The 19,148-nt window shown below is 36.1% G+C and overlaps 1 protein-coding gene across 7 annotated transcripts in view; it reads right to left on the bottom strand.

The window, feature by feature from the left end:
* TTLL7 (tubulin tyrosine ligase like 7) overlaps positions 1 to 19,148 on the bottom strand; it is a 139,981-nt gene that overhangs the window by 14,521 nt on the left and 106,312 nt on the right. For 4 of the 7 annotated variants that reach the window (XM_054486901.2, XM_063653635.1, XM_054486902.2 and 1 more), the window contains 2 exons: positions 9,339 to 9,499; positions 2,247 to 2,420 (listed from right to left, as the gene is read on the bottom strand). In XM_054486901.2, coding sequence (XP_054342876.1) covers positions 2,247 to 2,420; positions 9,339 to 9,499 — 335 coding nt within the window. Of the gene's footprint in view, positions 1 to 2,246; positions 2,421 to 6,031; positions 6,303 to 9,338; positions 9,500 to 13,772; positions 13,918 to 19,148 lie in introns of those variants that run through there. The other 3 variants (XM_063653649.1, XR_010124176.1, XM_063653645.1) reach the window with 3 other exon arrangements.

Below are 19,148 nucleotides of genomic sequence, written 5' to 3'. Positions count from 1 at the left end.
CATAAAAAATGATGAGTTCATGTCCTTTGTAGGGACATGGATGAAATTGGAAATCATCATTCTCAGTAAACTATCACAAGAACAAAAAACCAAACACCGCATATTCTCACTCATAGGTAGGAATTGAACAATGAGAACACATGGACACAGGAAGGGGAACATCACACTCTGGGGACTGTTGTGGGGTGTGGGGAGGGGGGAGGGAAAGCATTGGGAGATATACCTAATGCTACATGACGAGTTAGTGGGTGCAGCATACCAGCATGGCACATGTATACATATGTAACTAACCTGCACATCGCGCACATGTACCCTAAAACCTAAAGTATAATAATAATGAATAAATAAAGAAAGAAAGAAAGAAAGAAAGAAGGAAACAGGCATGCTTGGCTCAGCCTCTGTCTTTCTGGCTCTGCGTTTCTGCAGCGAGGATGCATCTTTTCTTGTTCTCCTGTCAATGCTAAAAGAAGACTTTATGGGCTAGTGACATGGAAGGTTTGTGTTGATTCTGATCTGCCTTTGACTGAGTGGATAAGTTGAATTCCAAAATTCAGTATTAGAAAACTCACTTGGCTCACATCTACACCATGTCCCCTAATGTAACTTTTATCAGCAATAGCACTATAGAGTAACAAAGTAACAGATGATGACCATATGTCTGACTCTAGTATTTCTCTATCAAATGGTTCTGAGCTTGGACAGGAATGAAAATGTATTTACTGACATCTCAAAGTGATTATAATCACAATACTGGGCCATCCTGACCATTTATCAGAAATCCAGAAGTCAAGATTCCGTGGTCGGAAATCTCTTGACCACCAGCAGAAGAAAATAAAAAAGTCCGAAGCAACTGTAAAGCATACCTTTTTCCTCCAATGTAACCAAGAAGACTCATCCTACTTTGTGTACCCACAAAAGCTACAAGATCCATCAACAGAAATTAGTTTATGAAATCTAGAATTGTGGGAATGACATTAAAGAGTCTCAGTGAATTACTTCTTAGATTGAAATTTAAGATTTTCCTGACCATGCTCCCAGAATATCACCCCTTAACAAGAAGGCTCTTCATTTATATGGTATGATGTCCAAAAAATGGCTATCATCCTTTTAAATCATATAAAAGTATTAATGAAAGTATTAAAAGTTTTATTTCAATAATGTGCTTTAGTCAAACCATTAAAACTGTAGAATATAACTTTGATATTTAAATATTTTAAATATTAATGGTTACCTTTACCACTGCTATTATTGTGATCAACCAGCTTCTATTTGTAGAAGAGTTAAAAGAGGTTAAATGTCCTGCAACACTAAAATGACAGAATCCAAGACAAACAAAAATTTAAAACATTTCTCTTAATACTTTCTATTAAAAATATTCTGAGCCATTCCGCTGTTACAGGACACATTTGTAATAAAGTTAGTTTTATTATACTCTCCGAGTTTTTTAAATAAACAGATCAATTTCTAGGTGTTTTCAAGAAAAGAAAATCCAAGCTTTTGTGGTTCCATTTTCCTCATTGTTTATTCAACTATTCACTAACTTTTTGACTATCACTTAGTTTTTCAAAGTCATGGCTTAATTTCTTCTATCCTGAATAGTACTACAACTTACAAATACTAAAACTAAAGTTATATATTCATCTCTATTTCTAATGAGAACTACAGTTGTCTTGAGAAATGCTAAAAGGTACTTTCTTTACTCTGTGTGTTTTTGCAGCTTAAAAACAATATTGCTTTTCATGCTTTTTGGAAAACTAACTGAATATTTATGAAACTCATTTTTCAAATAGAACTTGACAAAACTTTACCTCCTACATATTTGGTAATGAAAGGAATAGCAGAGGCAAATTGAACAATAAAAATGAAACCAAAGGTATCTTCCCAACTGTATAGTATGCTCAAGGATAAATGTTGAAATATCTCTATTGGAGAACAGAAGTGAAATATATTACCACATTTTTGGATGCTCTTGCTCTGGACTTTTGAAAGTGAAGGTATATAAGTCAAATAACTTTATTTCCAAGTATGTTTTATCACCTTTAGGTTAGTGATTGCTGTCCTTGTTCAGTCCCTTAAAGGTAAATACTGTACTAATTAAAAATATTTTGCAGATAATAGCATGTATGAACTTCCAGTCTTTAGCTTTTTCTCTAGTCACATAAACAAAAAAACACTGTCAATTTCAAACTGTGTTTTAGCATCACTTAATATAAAACTCTCAAGGGTTAGAGAATATGAACAAGTACCTGGAATTACCCCAGTCAGGACCAATGCCTGAAAGTGATCCTCTTTTGTCAGTTGCATATTTGTAAACCACTAGCAGGCACTGTTTACAAAGCTCCACCAGGCGCTGGCAACACTGGAGCTGCAAAGGAGTCACCACCTCCGGGCTTTTATTGAATATACTCTCCCAAGAGGATCTGTTGGCATGGAAACAGACATGATCTCATGCTGGCTGTTAAAAATGACAACCAGCTATATCACTTCCCTAGCAACAAACCAATAAGGGAAATAGAAATGGCCTCACACATTTGCAATAACTATGAATGGTTTAAAGATACATAATAAATACAAATTAGGAAATTAATCTTTATAGTAAAGAAACACAACATCAAATACATATACTATTTGTCTGTGTGTGTGTTTGTGCATGTGGGTGTGTGTTTGTGTGTGAGAGAGAGAGAGTGTCTCACTATGTTGCCCAGACTGGAGTACAGTGGCTATTCACACGCACAATCATGATGCACTACAGCCTCGAATTCCTGGCCTCAAGTGATCCTCCCTCACTTTAGCCTTGAAGTAGCTGGGACTACAGGCATGTGTCACCATGCCCAGCACTATTTGTCCTTAAAGCTTTTAAAGCTGCCAACTCTGGATGGCTAATAGGATAGTTTTCCAACACCTCTTAAAAAACGGAGTTACTCTATATTAAGGTATTTGTAAAATACTGAGCTAATTTCTCAAAAATTAAGTATTCTTGGAATTTAGGCTTTCTCGGAATCTGTATTTACCTTAAGAATGATCCCTTGAAATGATTAAAAAGTTGCTGAAACAATTGTTGACCTCTCTTCACTAGGAGAATTTAGGTTAATATTTGATTGTGACCATCCCTTTCAAAACACTTTTAGACATAACTATATCCATGATATTCCTAGAGCACAGGTTCTGTGTGCTAGAAGTAATGCTATCTTAACAAGTACTGCCCTACTGCAATCCCAGAAGCAGTATGCCTTCTCCTTCATTGAACTCAGCTTATTCCAAAGCAGGTAATGGTGCGTACTTCCTTGGTAAACTTCAATTTTGTTTGGGTTGTGTGTGTGTATGTGTGTATGTGTGTTAACAATTCCTAAGTTCACCATCATGGCATCATGGTTTATATCAGGAAACACCTCACTACTCCATCACTAGGGAGGGAGGGAGAGAGAGAGAGACAGAGGGAGAGAGAGAGAGAGATTTATTCCTCAGACTTATTCCTTGAAACTCTTCAAGCCTCCAGGGGAAATTTTGGTTTGAGACTTGGTAATGATTCACATCTCATTTTGCATAAAGCAATTCACATAACCCTCAGAGAGAAAAGCACAGGAAGAAGTGTTCAGGACAATATTTTCCTGGAAGTAAACTTCCCAATGGGAAACACAAAGACTCCACTTCCAACCTTCTGTGGATATTTGATATATTTTGAATTCTTAAAAAAATGCCTTAGAAACAGAATGTATTTTTTACTAGAAAAGCTACTGTTTATTTTTTCAGAGAAATGTGGCCCCAAATAGACAGCATGTCATCAATGAATGACAGGTTTTCTTAAAGGGAGTAAGACTGAAATGAGTTAATTGAAAGAAACAAATTTTCTTCAGTGTTCTGAAATGTTCAAGACTAAATATAATAGGCTTTTAAAATATTGGGGTTTTTTAATTGGCAAAGGAATGAAAATTATTTTTATTTAAGAAACAGTAATTTGATGGTTAAATTAACTGTAAAAACAAAATTTAAATTACTGCTAAATGGAAGAAAAACTAGATATGACACATACGTGTTTATCAAGATTTATAGATGTAGATAGAGATATAAATCTACTTACCTAATTTGATTAAAAAATGCTGGAAAAATAAATTAATTAGGGAGTATGTTTATAATTAGTATACTTTGATTTAGCAGACCCTATAAAATTTCATATAAATGTGAATACATAAAAAAAAAATCCTGTGTTTTGACTGTCTGCCTAGCACTTTTCTTTCTGCTGGGATTTGGGTATGTCTATAAAAGTCTACCTCTATCACCACCCTCTACTCTTAACTTGGATATATTTATTTCTTGATACTCTGGAGCTATTTGATCAGATCAACTATCAGATCACTCATATTATGGTAATTTTTCTTTAGAGGTAGGGAAAGAACAAATAAAATGGAGGAAAGTTAAAAGGGCTTCTTCTGTAACACTCTAATCTGATGTAACTTCTTGAATAATATGTGAGTTATAATATGACCAGCTTTGGCTTCTCACTCTCTCATTCTCCCTTAAATATTTAAAATAAATACATGAATCAAGATCCTATACATATTTATTTCTGGTGTGTATATTCACCACTACTAGCCAAGACTAAATTCTACTCTATATATTAATCCATACTTAGGTGTCAGCATACCAAAATACTAAAGAAAATGAAACCAACCTGCTTCATCTGGCCCTAGGGCAAGTGGGCAGTGGGCCCCCTCTACACAAAGGAAACCTGAGTACAGAACTGTATTCTCTACTCCTACCTGCCACCTGGCATAGCTGAGTAGATGCGAAATGCCTCTATGATACTACAGTATTTCAACTTTCAACACTAGCAACACAAAGTTTTTTCAAAAGGTGAAGGGAGGTAAAAATAGTTAAAATACAAGTGCTTTTATCAAAGAACCCCAGGTCTCATCTACCTGCTTTTTGAATCTAAATTCCAAGGAAATAGGGTCACCAAAATCCATGAATTCAAAAAGAAAATTTAAATGATTAAAAAGTTCTTTCTGGCTCTCCCTAATCCTCACAGTAATATAAAAGGAAATCACTTTAAATGACTTTTTTAAGTAATATAACAGTAAGACATAGAATACTGAATATCTCTGGCAACAAAGGAGAGTTATTCATGAAATCCAGAAACTTAGAAATCCTCACATTATCCAGTAATCCAATAATTTTCACCCAGTTTCTCATCAAAACATTTCATAAAGCAGTTATCTAAAGAGTGAAACTGATTCGTTCCTTTCTCCACTGGTACAAGTCCTGATTGAGTAGCCCAAAGTTAAGTAGCAGAAAGGAGAAAGGAAAAGTTGTGGTGGGTGTCCCTAGAATTGGCCCAGGAGTTTTACTGATGCATCAAACAGAAAACACCCTTGTCCCTCTCTTTTCCTCTTCCAGGCTGCTGAAGTTTATACATACCAACACAGTAATCACCAACAGAAAGATTAATGACCTAAAAAATATAACAACAACACATCCAATTGAAAGTGACATGAGAACAGGGAGATTCACATCATTTTAAGTAGTCTATATATTATGCATACCTTTTCAAATAGGCATACTCCAGCCTAGAAATAGACTACGCCTTAGAATATTCCTTTAAATTTCTTCTTGCCCTAAGATTCTAAAAGAAAAGCTTTTACATGACAAACCCCCACAGGAAAATACTTTGGCAAGGGAGTCCAAGCCAGATTCTCTTCTTTAGGGTTTACATATTAGGATTTTGAGTGGAGATGGGGCTTTCCCAAACCATGTATTTCTTCTCCCATATTACCCTGGCTCCTCTCTTGGCTTTACCTCACAAACTCCTATTCTTCCTTTAACTCTCACCTGAAATGCCACTTCCCATAGCCACCATTCTCCAGCTCTCAGGCCTAAGTTTGAGTCCCATAGAACCTCAGACTTCCTCTATCCCAGTAAAACATGGTAGATAATTTTATTTATGGAAATTCCAAGAGCTATTTCCCTAAAGTAAACATATTCCAAATGTGGGCATCATAACACTCCCAGGAGGCTGCATATGATAAAACTGTTACTGGGCATGGGCATCAGCAGACTGGTAGAGGAAAAGAGAGGAACAAGGGTGTTTTCTGTTTCATACATCAGTAAAACCCCCTTGGCCAACTCTAGGGAAACCTACCACAAAGATCTACATTACTCTGGTGTTTCTGGAGGTAGACAGGGGATGGTTTACTTACTTTGTTTTATTGTTGGGGATGTTGACATGCAAAGGCAAGAATCAAGGCCTTGGATTCTTGGATATAATCAAAGACTTGGATTATATTTTTCTAAGATTTTACACCTAACTGTGAAAGAAAGTTGAACCTTATATTAAAATCACTCCTTAAAAACTGAGAAGAGTAGATTTTCACCATGACTGTTAGGCCTTCAGACCAAAGGTTAAAGGAGTATACATTGAGAAGGCATGATTCAAAGGATAAAGAAGAACTATTCTGGGTCCAAACTGAGAATCAAACACACACAGTTCTATGTGACTTCACTAAATTGAGGAAGCCTAAAAAACTCATTAATGCAAAATAAAATCTGATATTAAACTCACCTCTTTAAACTACTAAATTGAAAGAAGTAGATGAGAGTGGAGTCAAATTGGTCTCAAAACTACTCCTGCCTCACCTGCACAGGCATAGTAGGCTAGCTATTTGGCTAATGCTATGGACTTGCAGTAAAACAAGCTTGGCAACCATTGGCAAATCTGCTTTGGGGAATGTCAGTGAAGCACAGAGTTAAGAGCTTGGGCTTCTGACTCAGACTACCTGGATTTAAATATAGGCTCATACAGTTACTATGGGAAATTGAGTAAATTATATACTCTGTTTATGCTTCAATTCCTCATCTGTAAATGACGGTAATAGTTTACTCAAAATACTTTTTGTGGAGATTATACAAATATTTAATATGTAAAACAATGTCAGACATTTAGTAAGCCTTCAATAAATACTACTTACTATCCCTACGATTACTAGTACTAATAGATACCACCAGAGAAACTGGCAGGCAGTATTGTGCCAAGGATAGGAGAAAAGGATTCTGAATCAAGTTAAAGTATGTTAGCAAAATAGTTCAGGAAAGGAGCCCTGGAAGCAAGGAAGCACCACTTTATGGGTATCTTTAGGGTCTGATGTTGAAGATTATCTATGGACTCAGAGCCACAGCATTGATTTCACTAACAGATTTCTCATTGCTCTCCATGGTAGAGAGTAGCTGGGATTCATATATAGCATCAAGCCAACGGATCAACCAACAGAAAAAAATGTTTCCATTATAAGTTCAGATTGGGAGAACTTTTACGAGAGCCATCAACTAAGGGGCTGTGGAGTTCAAATGTTTCACTTAATTCTCTGTAGAAATAATAGCCCAAATTATTCTCAGATTTCATCACACCCAGAGTGCCTTATTAATTCTCCCTGTTGGTGAATGGCAGCTAAGAAAAAAAAAATGGTAGAAAGACTGAGTCTCCAAATGATATGAATGATTCTGTATCACATGGCTAGAATATTTAAGTGGAGAATATTCTGAGATCATTTCAGAATAGAACAGTATGTTAAGGTTTTACAGAAGAGGTAGGTATAGTATGGGGCTTTACATTAGATTCAAATAATACAGAGGGTACAGAAGGTTGGGGTGGTAGAAAGCCATCCAATCAGATATTAAATGACATCAACAGTTCAGAGGAAGAAAACGACAAATTTTTAATAAATCTGAAAAACAATGAGTTTTTTCTGGAGCAGAATTCAAGTAGGAGAGTAATGAGAAGGAAGACTGGAGAAATAAGAAGAAAACAGCATATTAGATAGCCTTGTATCTGTAGATAAGAAGTTTAAACTTAAATTATAAAGGAGGAAAATCACTACAGATTTTAGGAAATGATTCTGACAGTAAGAAGGACATGAGAAACAAAAAACTGGAAACAAAAATGCCTAGAAATCTAATCATTTCACTTAGCTGTCTTACCAAAAAAAGGCTCCTTTTGTCTAAAATCCTGTCATACTTTATCTGTACCTCTTCTATAATGATGTATTAGTCCATTCTCACACTGCTAAAAAAGACATACCCAAGACTGGGCAATTTACAAAGGAAAGATATTTAATTAACTCATAGTTCAGCATAGCTGGGGAAGCCTCAAGAAACTTACAGTCATGGCAGAAGGGGAAGCAAACATGTCTTTCTCCACATGGCGGCAGCAAGGAGAAGTGCCAAGTAAAAGGGGGAAAAGCCCCTTATAAAACCATCAGATCCCATGAGAATTCACTCACTATCAAGAGAACAGCAGCATGGGGGTAACCATCCCCATGATTCAATTACCTCCCACCAGGTCCCTCCCATGACACATGGGGATTATGGGAACTACAATTCAAGATGAGATTTGGGTGGGGACACAGACAAACCATATCAAATGATTTGCTTTGTATATGTCATACTTTATCTGCTAGAGACATCAGAGTTTACAGGTTAAGAGCATGAACTCTGGGGTCAAGGCTAAATGAGTTCAAATCCCAGTTCCACTAGGTCCTTAGCACCTATCTGTGCCTCAGTTTCCCTATCTATAAAATAGAGATAATATAAAACCTGACTCAAATTGATGTTATGAGGTTTAAATCACTTAACACGTGTAAACTGATTAGAACAATGCATCTCACACAATAAGTAGTATGGTTAGTTATTATCTGTGTCAGATTCAACACTGTACCTCCAAAAATATTAGCACAAAAGTGAGTACTTGATGATTGTTGAAAGAATGAATGGAAACAAGCTAGTTTAGCCATGTGGGAATGTGACAGAAAAATAATAGGATTTAGCAAATGATTGAATAAAGACAGTGAGGGAAAAGGAAGATGCAGATGCCCCTGTGATATCCAACTTGTATGACTGAGAGAATAACAATAGGATTAAGGGAAGCCAAGAAAGGAAGCCACTTCCAAATAAAAGGACGTGGAATGTTTGGTTTTAGATATCTTGAGGCTAAAATGACAATGAGTCACAGCAGCTTTAGCAGCACTAGGATTCTGGGGAGGAGGAGAAGTGTAGCCATAATTTTAGAAGGCAACTGCAGGAGAACTTCAAGGATATTGGTTTGTATTTTCTTTAATTAGGACTACCTTCTCTCTACTGAATTCAAATTAATTAGGTGGTATTGTGTTCATATTCATCATCTTATCTAAATCAGCTTAATTGATATAAATTATAGTTGAGTACTAAACATTACATGCAGTAAAAGAAATCCATATTTTAAAAGATCATTCAAGCACTTTATTAGGCTACCTCTATAACTAAATGGTAAAATATTAAAAAATGACGATAATAAAAGATGACTTAGAACTTACCCTGAATCACAGAAACAGTTCCAGAGCCCTTGGCCATGACTCCAGAGTAAGCGATTAAAAACCCGGTTGAAAATCCGATATAAATTTACTTCTTCGACATCAGGCACCTTCCAGATGCGTGGAAGAACTGTACGAATGCTTGTTTTCACTATGTCCAAAACCTAGTGGAAAAACCAAAGTACTTACAATCTAGGAATGTATATCTGTGTCTAAAATTCAAAGATGTAGCTTGAGTCCAGGAGTTCCAGACCAGCCTGGGCAATATAGTGAGAACCTGTCTCTACAAAACTTTTTAAAAATTAGCCTGGCATTATACATCTGCAGTCCCAGCTACCTGGCGGGGGAGGCTACAATGAGAAGACTGCTTGAGCTCAAGTAGTCAAGGATGCAGTAAGCCATGATCAAAAGTAAAATAAATAAAAATAAAAGTCAAAGAGGAACACACACACACTGAACAATAGCATAGAACAAAAAGTCTAGAAATAGGTCCATGCATTTATGAAACTTCGGTATATGACAGAGGCAATAACTTAGGTCAGTGGAATAAGAAGAGACTGTTCAATAAATAGAGATTTCAAAATTATAATATTTATGGACTAGATGAAGAAAAGATAAAGCTGAATCCCTCATTAAATTGAAAAGAATCAACTCTAGAGGGGTTAAGGTCTTACATGTTAATAAAAATAAACTATTCTGTATCTTAGTGGAAAGTATAGGTGAGTAGTTTTTGGACCATGGGCTAGAAAAATACTACTTAAGTCACAAAAAGGTATGGACCATAAAAGATTAATAGATTTTGATTGTATTAAAAATAACAACTTCTGGTCATTAAATATACCTTAAAGAAAATAAAAGACAAACTTACAAACTGCAAAAATATATTCAAAACATATATATCCAACAAAAGATTAGTATCAGGAATATATAAGAATGTTTACCAAAAATTTTAATAGAAAAAAAGGACAAAACATTCAAACAGGCATTTCAGAAAAGAGGAAATAAATATGCCCAATAAACATAAAGAACAAAAATTAAGGCCATAATAAGATATCCATGTAGCTGACAAAAATTAAAAGTCTGACGATATCAAGTGCTAGAGAGGATATGGAATCTACCAGGTCTCTTAAGACATTGTTAGTGTGAGTACAGATCAGTGCACAAACGAGAAAACAGTTTGGGGTTTGGTATTATCTCCTAAAGTTAAAAATTAACATCCCTATGGCCCAGCAGTTTTATTCCTGAAATAATCTCTCATAGGTAAAAATAGGAGGCAGCATGTACAAGAACATTCATAGCAGCTGTTAACAATTGTAAACACCTAGAAATAATCGAACTCTTCAACAACAGGAGATTGAGTAAATAAACAGTGGATACTCACCCCCTCTGGACTATTATGCAGTATTAATACAGTAGTCAAAATGAATCAAATATAACACACAAGATAGAACATCTTCATAATAAATGGTAAGGTAAAAAATGTACTAGAGATTATATATAGCATGATACCACCCCCTTTTTTTTGAGGCAAGGTCTCGCTCTGTCACCCAGGCTGGAGTGCAGGGGCACAATCTCGGCTTACTGTAGCCTCAACCTCTTAGGATCAAGCTATCCTCCCATCTCAGCCTCCTGAGGAGGCGGGACAAGAGGCACACACCACCATGCCCGGCTAATTTTTGCATTTTTTTGTAGAGACAGGGTTTCACCACATTGCTCAAGCTGGTCTTGAACTCCTGAGCTCAAGCGATCTGCCCACCATGGTCGCCCAAAGTGCTGGGATTACAGGCATGCACCATCACCCCTGGCCATGATACCCTTGTAATAGAAGTAAAAACAATTAAGTTTTAAAAACACATGGGGAATATACATAAACATTATATATATATATATATATGAAGAAAGAAAGAGAGAAAAAGAAAGAGAAAGAAAGAAAAAGAAAGAAGGAAAGAAAGAAAGAGAAAGAAAGAAAGAAAGAAAGAAAGAAAAAAGAAAGAAAGAAAGAAAGTAAGTAAGTAGGGGAGAGGAGGGGAGAGGGGAGGAGAGGAGAGGAGGGGAGAGGGGAGGAGAGGACAGGAGAGGAGAGGAGAGGAGATGAGAGATGAGATCAGTGAACACTGAGTTCAAGAATATAACTACCTGGGAAACGGGGAGCCAGGGGGATGGAAGGGAATCATTTGGTTATATGCGTTACTTCCAAGAACCTAGCTTTTGATTTGCGTGTTGGGTTCACAGGTGGTATAATAAACTTAAAAACACTAAATAACACTAAATAAAAGCCGGCCATGCCCAAACCAATCATGAAAGAGTATCATGAAATAAGGACTATGATTAATCTGGACCACTGAAATCCTAGAGGTCCTAAAAAATTTGTAAACCCCAAAAAACTGTTTTGTCTAATTCATATGTACTTGATACTTACGCAATGTAGGTATTTCCAACAAAATCCTTTTGTAAAAAAAACAAAAAAAAAGAAACACCAAATACTAATATTCTGATCTCCATTCATTAAAGTGGATTTTTCACTTTTTGTTTTATCTAGCTATAATTATGGCAACTGCCTATACAAATGAAAGTGAAAGATGAAAAGGGAAAAGGCTTTCAAACATAAAGACTAAATAAAGACATTTCTCTCAACAGACACAAACATGAAGAATTGGAAGCAGATGAAAGAATGATTTGTTTCTCTTTAAAACAGCAATATTTAAAGAAATGATGTTAGTTATCTCTGATCAAGGCAAATTTAGAATAAACATTTGTTTAAAAATAAATTTAGTAAAAAGCTTTCAAGGTGATATTTATAGAAGACTAGGAACTACAGCTTCTCACAGGGAACTGTGTGAGCAGCAGCATTCCTTCCCTTCCTGTTCCAGCTTCCTGCCTGTGACGGGGGCAGTATTACAAATCCTACTGTAGGTCAGGGTGTGTCCTAGGGGAAGGGGCAGGGGATGAGGAGGGAAAATGCAATCTGTAATCAAGTAGTGTGTGAAAAAACTCATGAAAAGGCTCATTACAGGTAACAAATGCTTCATTATAAAGAGGAATATCTTAAAACTTCATGATAATACTGAAATATGAGTATCAAGGCATTAATTCATGCCTTTTAGTTTTTACAATTTTAATTTAAGCTACTAGTTTAAGCCTTTATATTTTTTAGTGTAGAAAGCAGTGTTCATGACTAATGTGATATAAGAATCAACACTAGCTGTAAATGATAAATTTAAATCATTTTTCTTCTCACTTTTCCTTTCTACTTTCTGTCAATATATTAGTAAGTAATAATAGGCCAAAAGTCATAATGCAGAAAGGAAAGAATAAAAAAGTAGCCAAGATAACCCATATATTAGTCTCAAGGATAAATATGAGTTATATAAAATAACAAATTGAAAAGTGTTACTGATACTGGCAATTTTAACATTACCTTAAGTTCATCAGTTTTCACATTATATTATAAAATGATTATTCAACTTTAAAATGATAAAGGATTTGAGATCATGGAGTATTCATTAATTTCTTTTTAAATACACTTCAAGGGCAACTAACATGTATCAAACGCCTGCTCTATGCCAAACACTGTGCTAGGTACATTACTTAGAGGAGATTCTTTTGACCACCACTCTGCATATATTTTCTTAATTTAGAGGAAATTTTAGTAGCATGACAGTACCATATTCTAGCCCATACATGACTAAAAGCAGCAACTTCAGAATGGAGCCAGGGAGTTAGGGATGGGGAATGCTTCTGCTCCATTCCTAATGTTTTCTTCAATATGGAAATGGAAAAATCTGCAGGCATCATGGTACCCTATCAGGCACCCCTACCTAAGAAGCAGTTTCCCAGATTGGTGAGACTGATATGGTCTGGGCAAACGAGGCACATTCTCCTTCCTGTCCAGAGCAAACCACTGGGAACACGCATTCCTCTTTGCTTCTCTTTGCTTTCAGTTTTCAAGGAGCCTCCGCAAGAAGGCAAGCTTTGGTCCTGGGAGACCCACCCCTATAATTTGGAGGACATGGAACAACACAAACTGAGGGAACAGGAACCCAAATCCTTCAACTCTCCTCTGAGTCTTCACATAAGCTCTTTCCTCTGCCTGAAACAGTCTTCTCCTATCTCTTCATCTGATAAACTTCTATGTTTCACTTCAAATGCCACTTCTAAGGGAAACTTTACCTGCCACTGAACTATCATTTGATATCTTAATGCCCAGTTCTTCCTTTATTAGCAATCATCTTATTTTATTTTAATTTCCTGTTTAATTAACGGAGACTGTTATGCATATAAAGGGAGTAAATTGTGCCCATCTTGGTAATAAAGTTACCAGGTCCCCAAGGTTTAAGACAATGTCTATCATTTAGTAGGTTCCTGTCTTAGTGAGTCATTCCTTGCAGGAAAGTAACACCTATGTACACAAGGTAAAAAATCATTGAGAGAACTTACCATGTGTCAAACACTGCTCTAAGCACTTTTACATATATTAACTCATTTAGTCCTCAAAACAAAAACATGACGTAGATACTACTGGTCCACAGCCCCTTTCCAAAAATCTCAAGCTTAGATTCCATAATCATACATATTATTATTTCTGCAGGAAAAAAACGTAAATATTCAAACCAAGAGATAGACAAAATCAATACATAACTTCTTATCAGGTCATTGTCACCAAATGAATTCAGGTGGGTTAGGTTTTGCTGCCTAGGGGTTATGAACATTTTTTTGGTTGTGAAAACCTTTTGGATCCCCACTTTACGGATGAGAAAACTCAGGGACAAAGCAGACAAGTAACTTGCTCAAGATTACCCAGCCCATTGTATCCAGACCTACCCTCTTAACTACATCCAGCACTGCCTCACAATTTAGATTTTTCCAGATGCCAGCAGCAAAAGCCTAGAGAGAACCCCATTATCTCTTCTAAATTCAGATTCATCTTTAGTCAAATGGTATTTGGGAGGAAGGTGGGATCACTGTGTACAAGCAAGGTTGCCTAGGCACTCCCTCCTTTATGGCCATGGAGTATGGAATAGTTTGTTTAGAAGGCTATACAGATGGGGAGACAATGACTGCACTTTTAGCCAAACATTCACTTAATAATTTTAAGAAAGCACAGACCAGGCAGGCAAGAAATTAGACTGGAATGAGATAAATTAGTGCCAGTTCTACTTGTGATGCTTTTTTGGATTTCTGGTGCTTTGGGGATTGAAGAAATTGGGTGGAAGATGAATAATTTGTGAAACACAAAAATAAATGATCAGCAAGGTGCCCTTGTGTTATCTGTGGGCTTAAGTGAGGCTAACTTATAGAATATAGGTATCCATTTCCTTACATTATGACTTTTAAAAGCATCCCAATCCAACATTAAGCTCTCCAAGGGAAAAAATAAATGGGAGATTCAGTCAATGACAACATTAATAAAATGAAAAGATTTGTCTCTTCCATATGAAATATAGCACATTTGAAGGCATAAAGCACACAGACAAATTCATATTTTGCAAGAGCATACAGATGTTGAATGACAAACTGCTCCATATGGCTGAACAGTTGGTCCTAAATTAAAATAATGGCACGAGGTGAAGGCGGTTTAGAAATAACATTAAAATCACCACATGCTGTACTAATGATGCATGCAGCAGCGATGGCTATAGGGTAAAGGCATCTTTGCTGATGCAAAACGAACAGCTCTGAACAGCATCTATGTCAGCCTGAATAAAACAGAGACGGAAAACAGTATCATCAAAATGCATGCAGAAGCAGCCATGGTAGGTATTAAAAATAAATTGCTATTTAGAGAAGTAATACTTGATAAACAAGGATCTCTTAGCACCCTAAAATAAATGCAAATATAGTACAACCTTAATATCATTAGTTATTTCTCTTCATCTTCCACTCTTAGTTTATGTCTAGGTATCACATCAGATAATAAGCTTTTCAGCAAATCTGGCATTCTTTGCAGCCCACCAACACGACTATATTTTCATACTTCATATATATTCCTCACAAACTATATAAAGCAACTGCATTCTTGGCAGAAAGCTAAATTATGCAAGTATGGAGTTATCACATGACATTAAATAAGATTAACTATTTCCATTTTCACCTGGTGAGGGTTCTTTTCAGGATTTAATTCCCATACCCTTGATCTTTACATTTTATATCCATGAAGGAAAATTTGAAGGCAAATAATTTTTTTTTTTAATTTCCAAGAACAGAAAAAAGGAAAGCATGTGGAAGACTCTGTGTGTATGTCATTCTAATCTTGAAGCTTTACAACAGGCTAATAAACAACCACAAATGCCTCAATCCTGGAACAGAAAAAGTGGGATACATATTTCCATAATGGTCTCTAAATGGAATTAAGATACTTAAATAAGAGTCTTGTGCCTCCACACCTTGAATAGTGCCTGGGGCACGGTAGTCCCTCAATAAATATCTGTTGAATGCATGATTAAGTGAGCAAATAAATGAATGAGTAAACAACTCTCAAAATCCCTAACAGTGTCTAGCATATTATTTGTATAAAATTGGCAACCAACAAATGTTTGTTAAATTAAAATGTATCACACACAGCCTTTGTGGCAGCCATGGAGATGTGTCACTTAAATTAACATGTTTCAAAGAATGCAGTTAGCTGATGGCTTCCCCACTGGGGATCCACTGCAATATTCAAACCATGCTTACACTCTCCCAAGATAGTTCCCAGCCAAGGATTAAGCATGGCTAGGACACGAGTGAAGAGCTATTTCTGCTCACTGTGATCCCTCCAACAGCCAGTCTTTGTTCCGGGCTCCCCATCAGCCTGACCACGACTTTCTCAGAGATCCACTAAAGTCTGAGGTTCCTCCTACCCAGTCCTCCTCCCTTGCATTCACTGGAGTCAAACCTGCATTGTAGCCCTAAGGCTCTTCCTGCTTACTTGCGCTCTCTCTCCCCATTATCTTCCTTGGGTGTTTTCCATTTAAAAAAAAAGAAAAAGAAAAAGAAACTTTCACTGTTAATTCCACGTTAGTGTCTGCCTCCCAGAAGATTGAGCTGGTAAAGCTTTTCAATGCTTATTGACTGACATCACAGCCAAAAGAAGGATGGATCTGATTAATATGCATCTAATGTAAATTAGTTAAGTCCTTAGCTTTCTAAACAGATACATTTTTATAATATCTAATTCTGCATTCCACAGCTGACCTACATTTCCAGGTTTCTTTTAGTTTCTTGGATGCAGTTTCTAGCTTTATAAGACAATAGCACAAGTTTCTAACTGATAGCCAAATAAATGATCAATATGTTATAGGCCAACAGACAATTTTTATACATCATTTTTATATATTCTATATATATAAATACCCCATATGAAGAATTCTTAGTAAAATAAAATACATCAGAGAAACAGTCTGACACGGGGAACCTTAGTAGAAAAGAAAAAATTTCAGCCTGCAACCCTTCTAAGGCTAGAGTACATTCTCTTATGATGTCTCGCTTTATCACAAGGACCCTTCAACATTTAATGTTGTAAACCTCAGAGAAGTTCTGAGAAGTCACCTGTCCAAGGTAAAGGCCATAGGCAATACTGAACTCAAGTCCATACTGCTTCATGAGATGTCCACTACAATGTCATGTAATGAAAAGAGGTCTAGTAACTCTATTACATGCTTTTGCCTCTCTAATTTCACCATATAAAGCACTTTTTCAATGCACTTTGACTCATTATGATATTAGCTCTTATATTGTCAGCCAAAAAAATATTTCAGTCAGTCACTGTCTGGTCACTTTACCTCTGCTTTTATCTGAAATAAACTTCAGGTAGGGAAGAGGTAGAGAAAAAAATTATATATTAAATATATGTATATAAATAAATCAGCTAAACACATTTAAATTTGTTCCAATGATTATTTCCAAAATTACCTCTGTATTTTTCTCTTATTCCTATCTGGGGTAAATTTTAAGTATTTCACATAATTAATTCTAATGCTACTTATTAAGTAGACAAAATGTTTTTTTAAAAAATCCCAATGAGAATCTGTTTACATCAGAGTTCAATACCTCTGTTGCTGGCTGGTTTGCATTGCTGGCTGGCTTGATGATTTGCATTCATAATGTGTATATTTGTTAGGCTTATTTTTGTGAATATAGATAAAAGAACCTATAAATTTTGGCAAGGTTAACTTTATAAAAATGAAAAGTTTTACAAAACTTTATAGCAAAGTTTTAATATAAAGCTCCTTATATTAAAATAGTTACTCATGGGTAAGGGGTCTTAAATTACCTGAATAAGGGGAAGAATGTCATCACAGAGTGAATGCTGCTGAAAGCTGTCCTCTGCTTATTTTCCCAGACGTGCCTCACCTTTCACTATATATCTGAGAAATCTGAGCCTGTTTTGGGAAGGCCTCTTAAAGAACAAAACTGTTGAAGGAAGAAAAGGAGCCCCAATAATCATGAGAATAGCAAGAAAAATTGCTACAAACAAGTTGCACCTGTTTAAATCCTGGGCTTCCACTTCTCTCACAGCCTAGGAGTAGCATTCCTCAGCAACTTTCAGGGCTCCATAAAATTGGGCATCTTTGCAAGATAAACTTGCTGTAGTTAAGATCAGCCCTTTCTGTTCTTTTAAGAGCCAAAATTCAATATATGAATTTTTCTGCCAAAACCAGAATTGTTTATTATATTGTCTATGTAGAAGAATGACAGTAAACGTGTGGGTAGTGCAAACTGTGGGACTTTAACAAGCTTTTACATCATTACTTTCTGCAAGCATAAAGGAAACACAATACCTTTGATTTATACCAAAGGAAGAAGCAGCGAAGAAGCAGCAAAGGAGCTCAAAAAAAAGAGTAGCGGGGTATAAAAATTGTAATAAAGCTCCTCCCCTCACATTAGTGCTTCCACTCCTTCCACATAACAGTGTATGATTAATACTTAAAGGTGATTGTACATCTGAGAACTTGAAGAAAAGATTACATAAAAATAGTTCACTCCAAATATTCTTAGAGTAAATCAGTATCAAAGAAGTAGATATACTGGTATATATACTCAGTAGTAAATTTATAAACAAGTATTTATTTTTCCTCTAAATGTAGAAAGTCAATTGAGCATAATAACCCTAAAACATATGAAATTGTTTCTTCCAATTCACAATTATTCACACATATCATTTAATCATCCCATCAATGTTTATCAGGCCTTCTCACATCACATGTAAAAAACAGAATAGCACTGTCTTCTTATTGCTGTTCAAATAAACACCACTAACTAGTAGGAAAGAAGGCTACAGAAAGAAGCAGCTAGCTTGCTATTGAGTCTAGAATTAAAAGAGTCTAGAATGGGAATCAACTTAACAAAAATTGATAGAAAGCCTCCTGCAGTTAACTACAAAATGAGACCCGTCCTCTGGCTTTTTAGAGGGATGGAAAAAATTATCCATAAATTTCTCAAAGGAGATCATAAGATAACTGAATACAAAGTGCCACGAAGATTCAAGTAGGGAAAGATATCTGGTTGTAGGGGACTCCAGGTGCTTTGTGAAGGAGATGGAGCTGGACCTTCAAAATATGTGGTGTGTGAGACTGTAAAGAAGGGATTCTAGTCAGCAAGGACAGCTGAAGCAAGGTCCTGGGGTCAGGGAGAGAGACACTCTCTGCCTCTTTCCCTTATTCCTACCTCAACACAAAACAAACACACAGCACCGTTACTTCACAAGCCCTTTCCATGGAGATGCCTTATCACTGTGATGAATGCTCATGTACAAAAATCTTTTATACATTCAGGCAATTATTCTGTAGGATGGAATGCTGGAAATGGTTTTGCTGACTCATAAGATTATGAACA

This window comes from Pongo pygmaeus, chromosome 1 (genome assembly GCF_028885625.2).
Source record: "Pongo pygmaeus isolate AG05252 chromosome 1, NHGRI_mPonPyg2-v2.0_pri, whole genome shotgun sequence".
Lineage (NCBI taxonomy): Eukaryota > Metazoa > Chordata > Mammalia > Primates > Hominidae > Pongo > Pongo pygmaeus.
The sequence above is the reverse complement of the archived record's forward strand: the minus strand, read 5'-3'. Positions and strand labels throughout refer to the sequence as shown.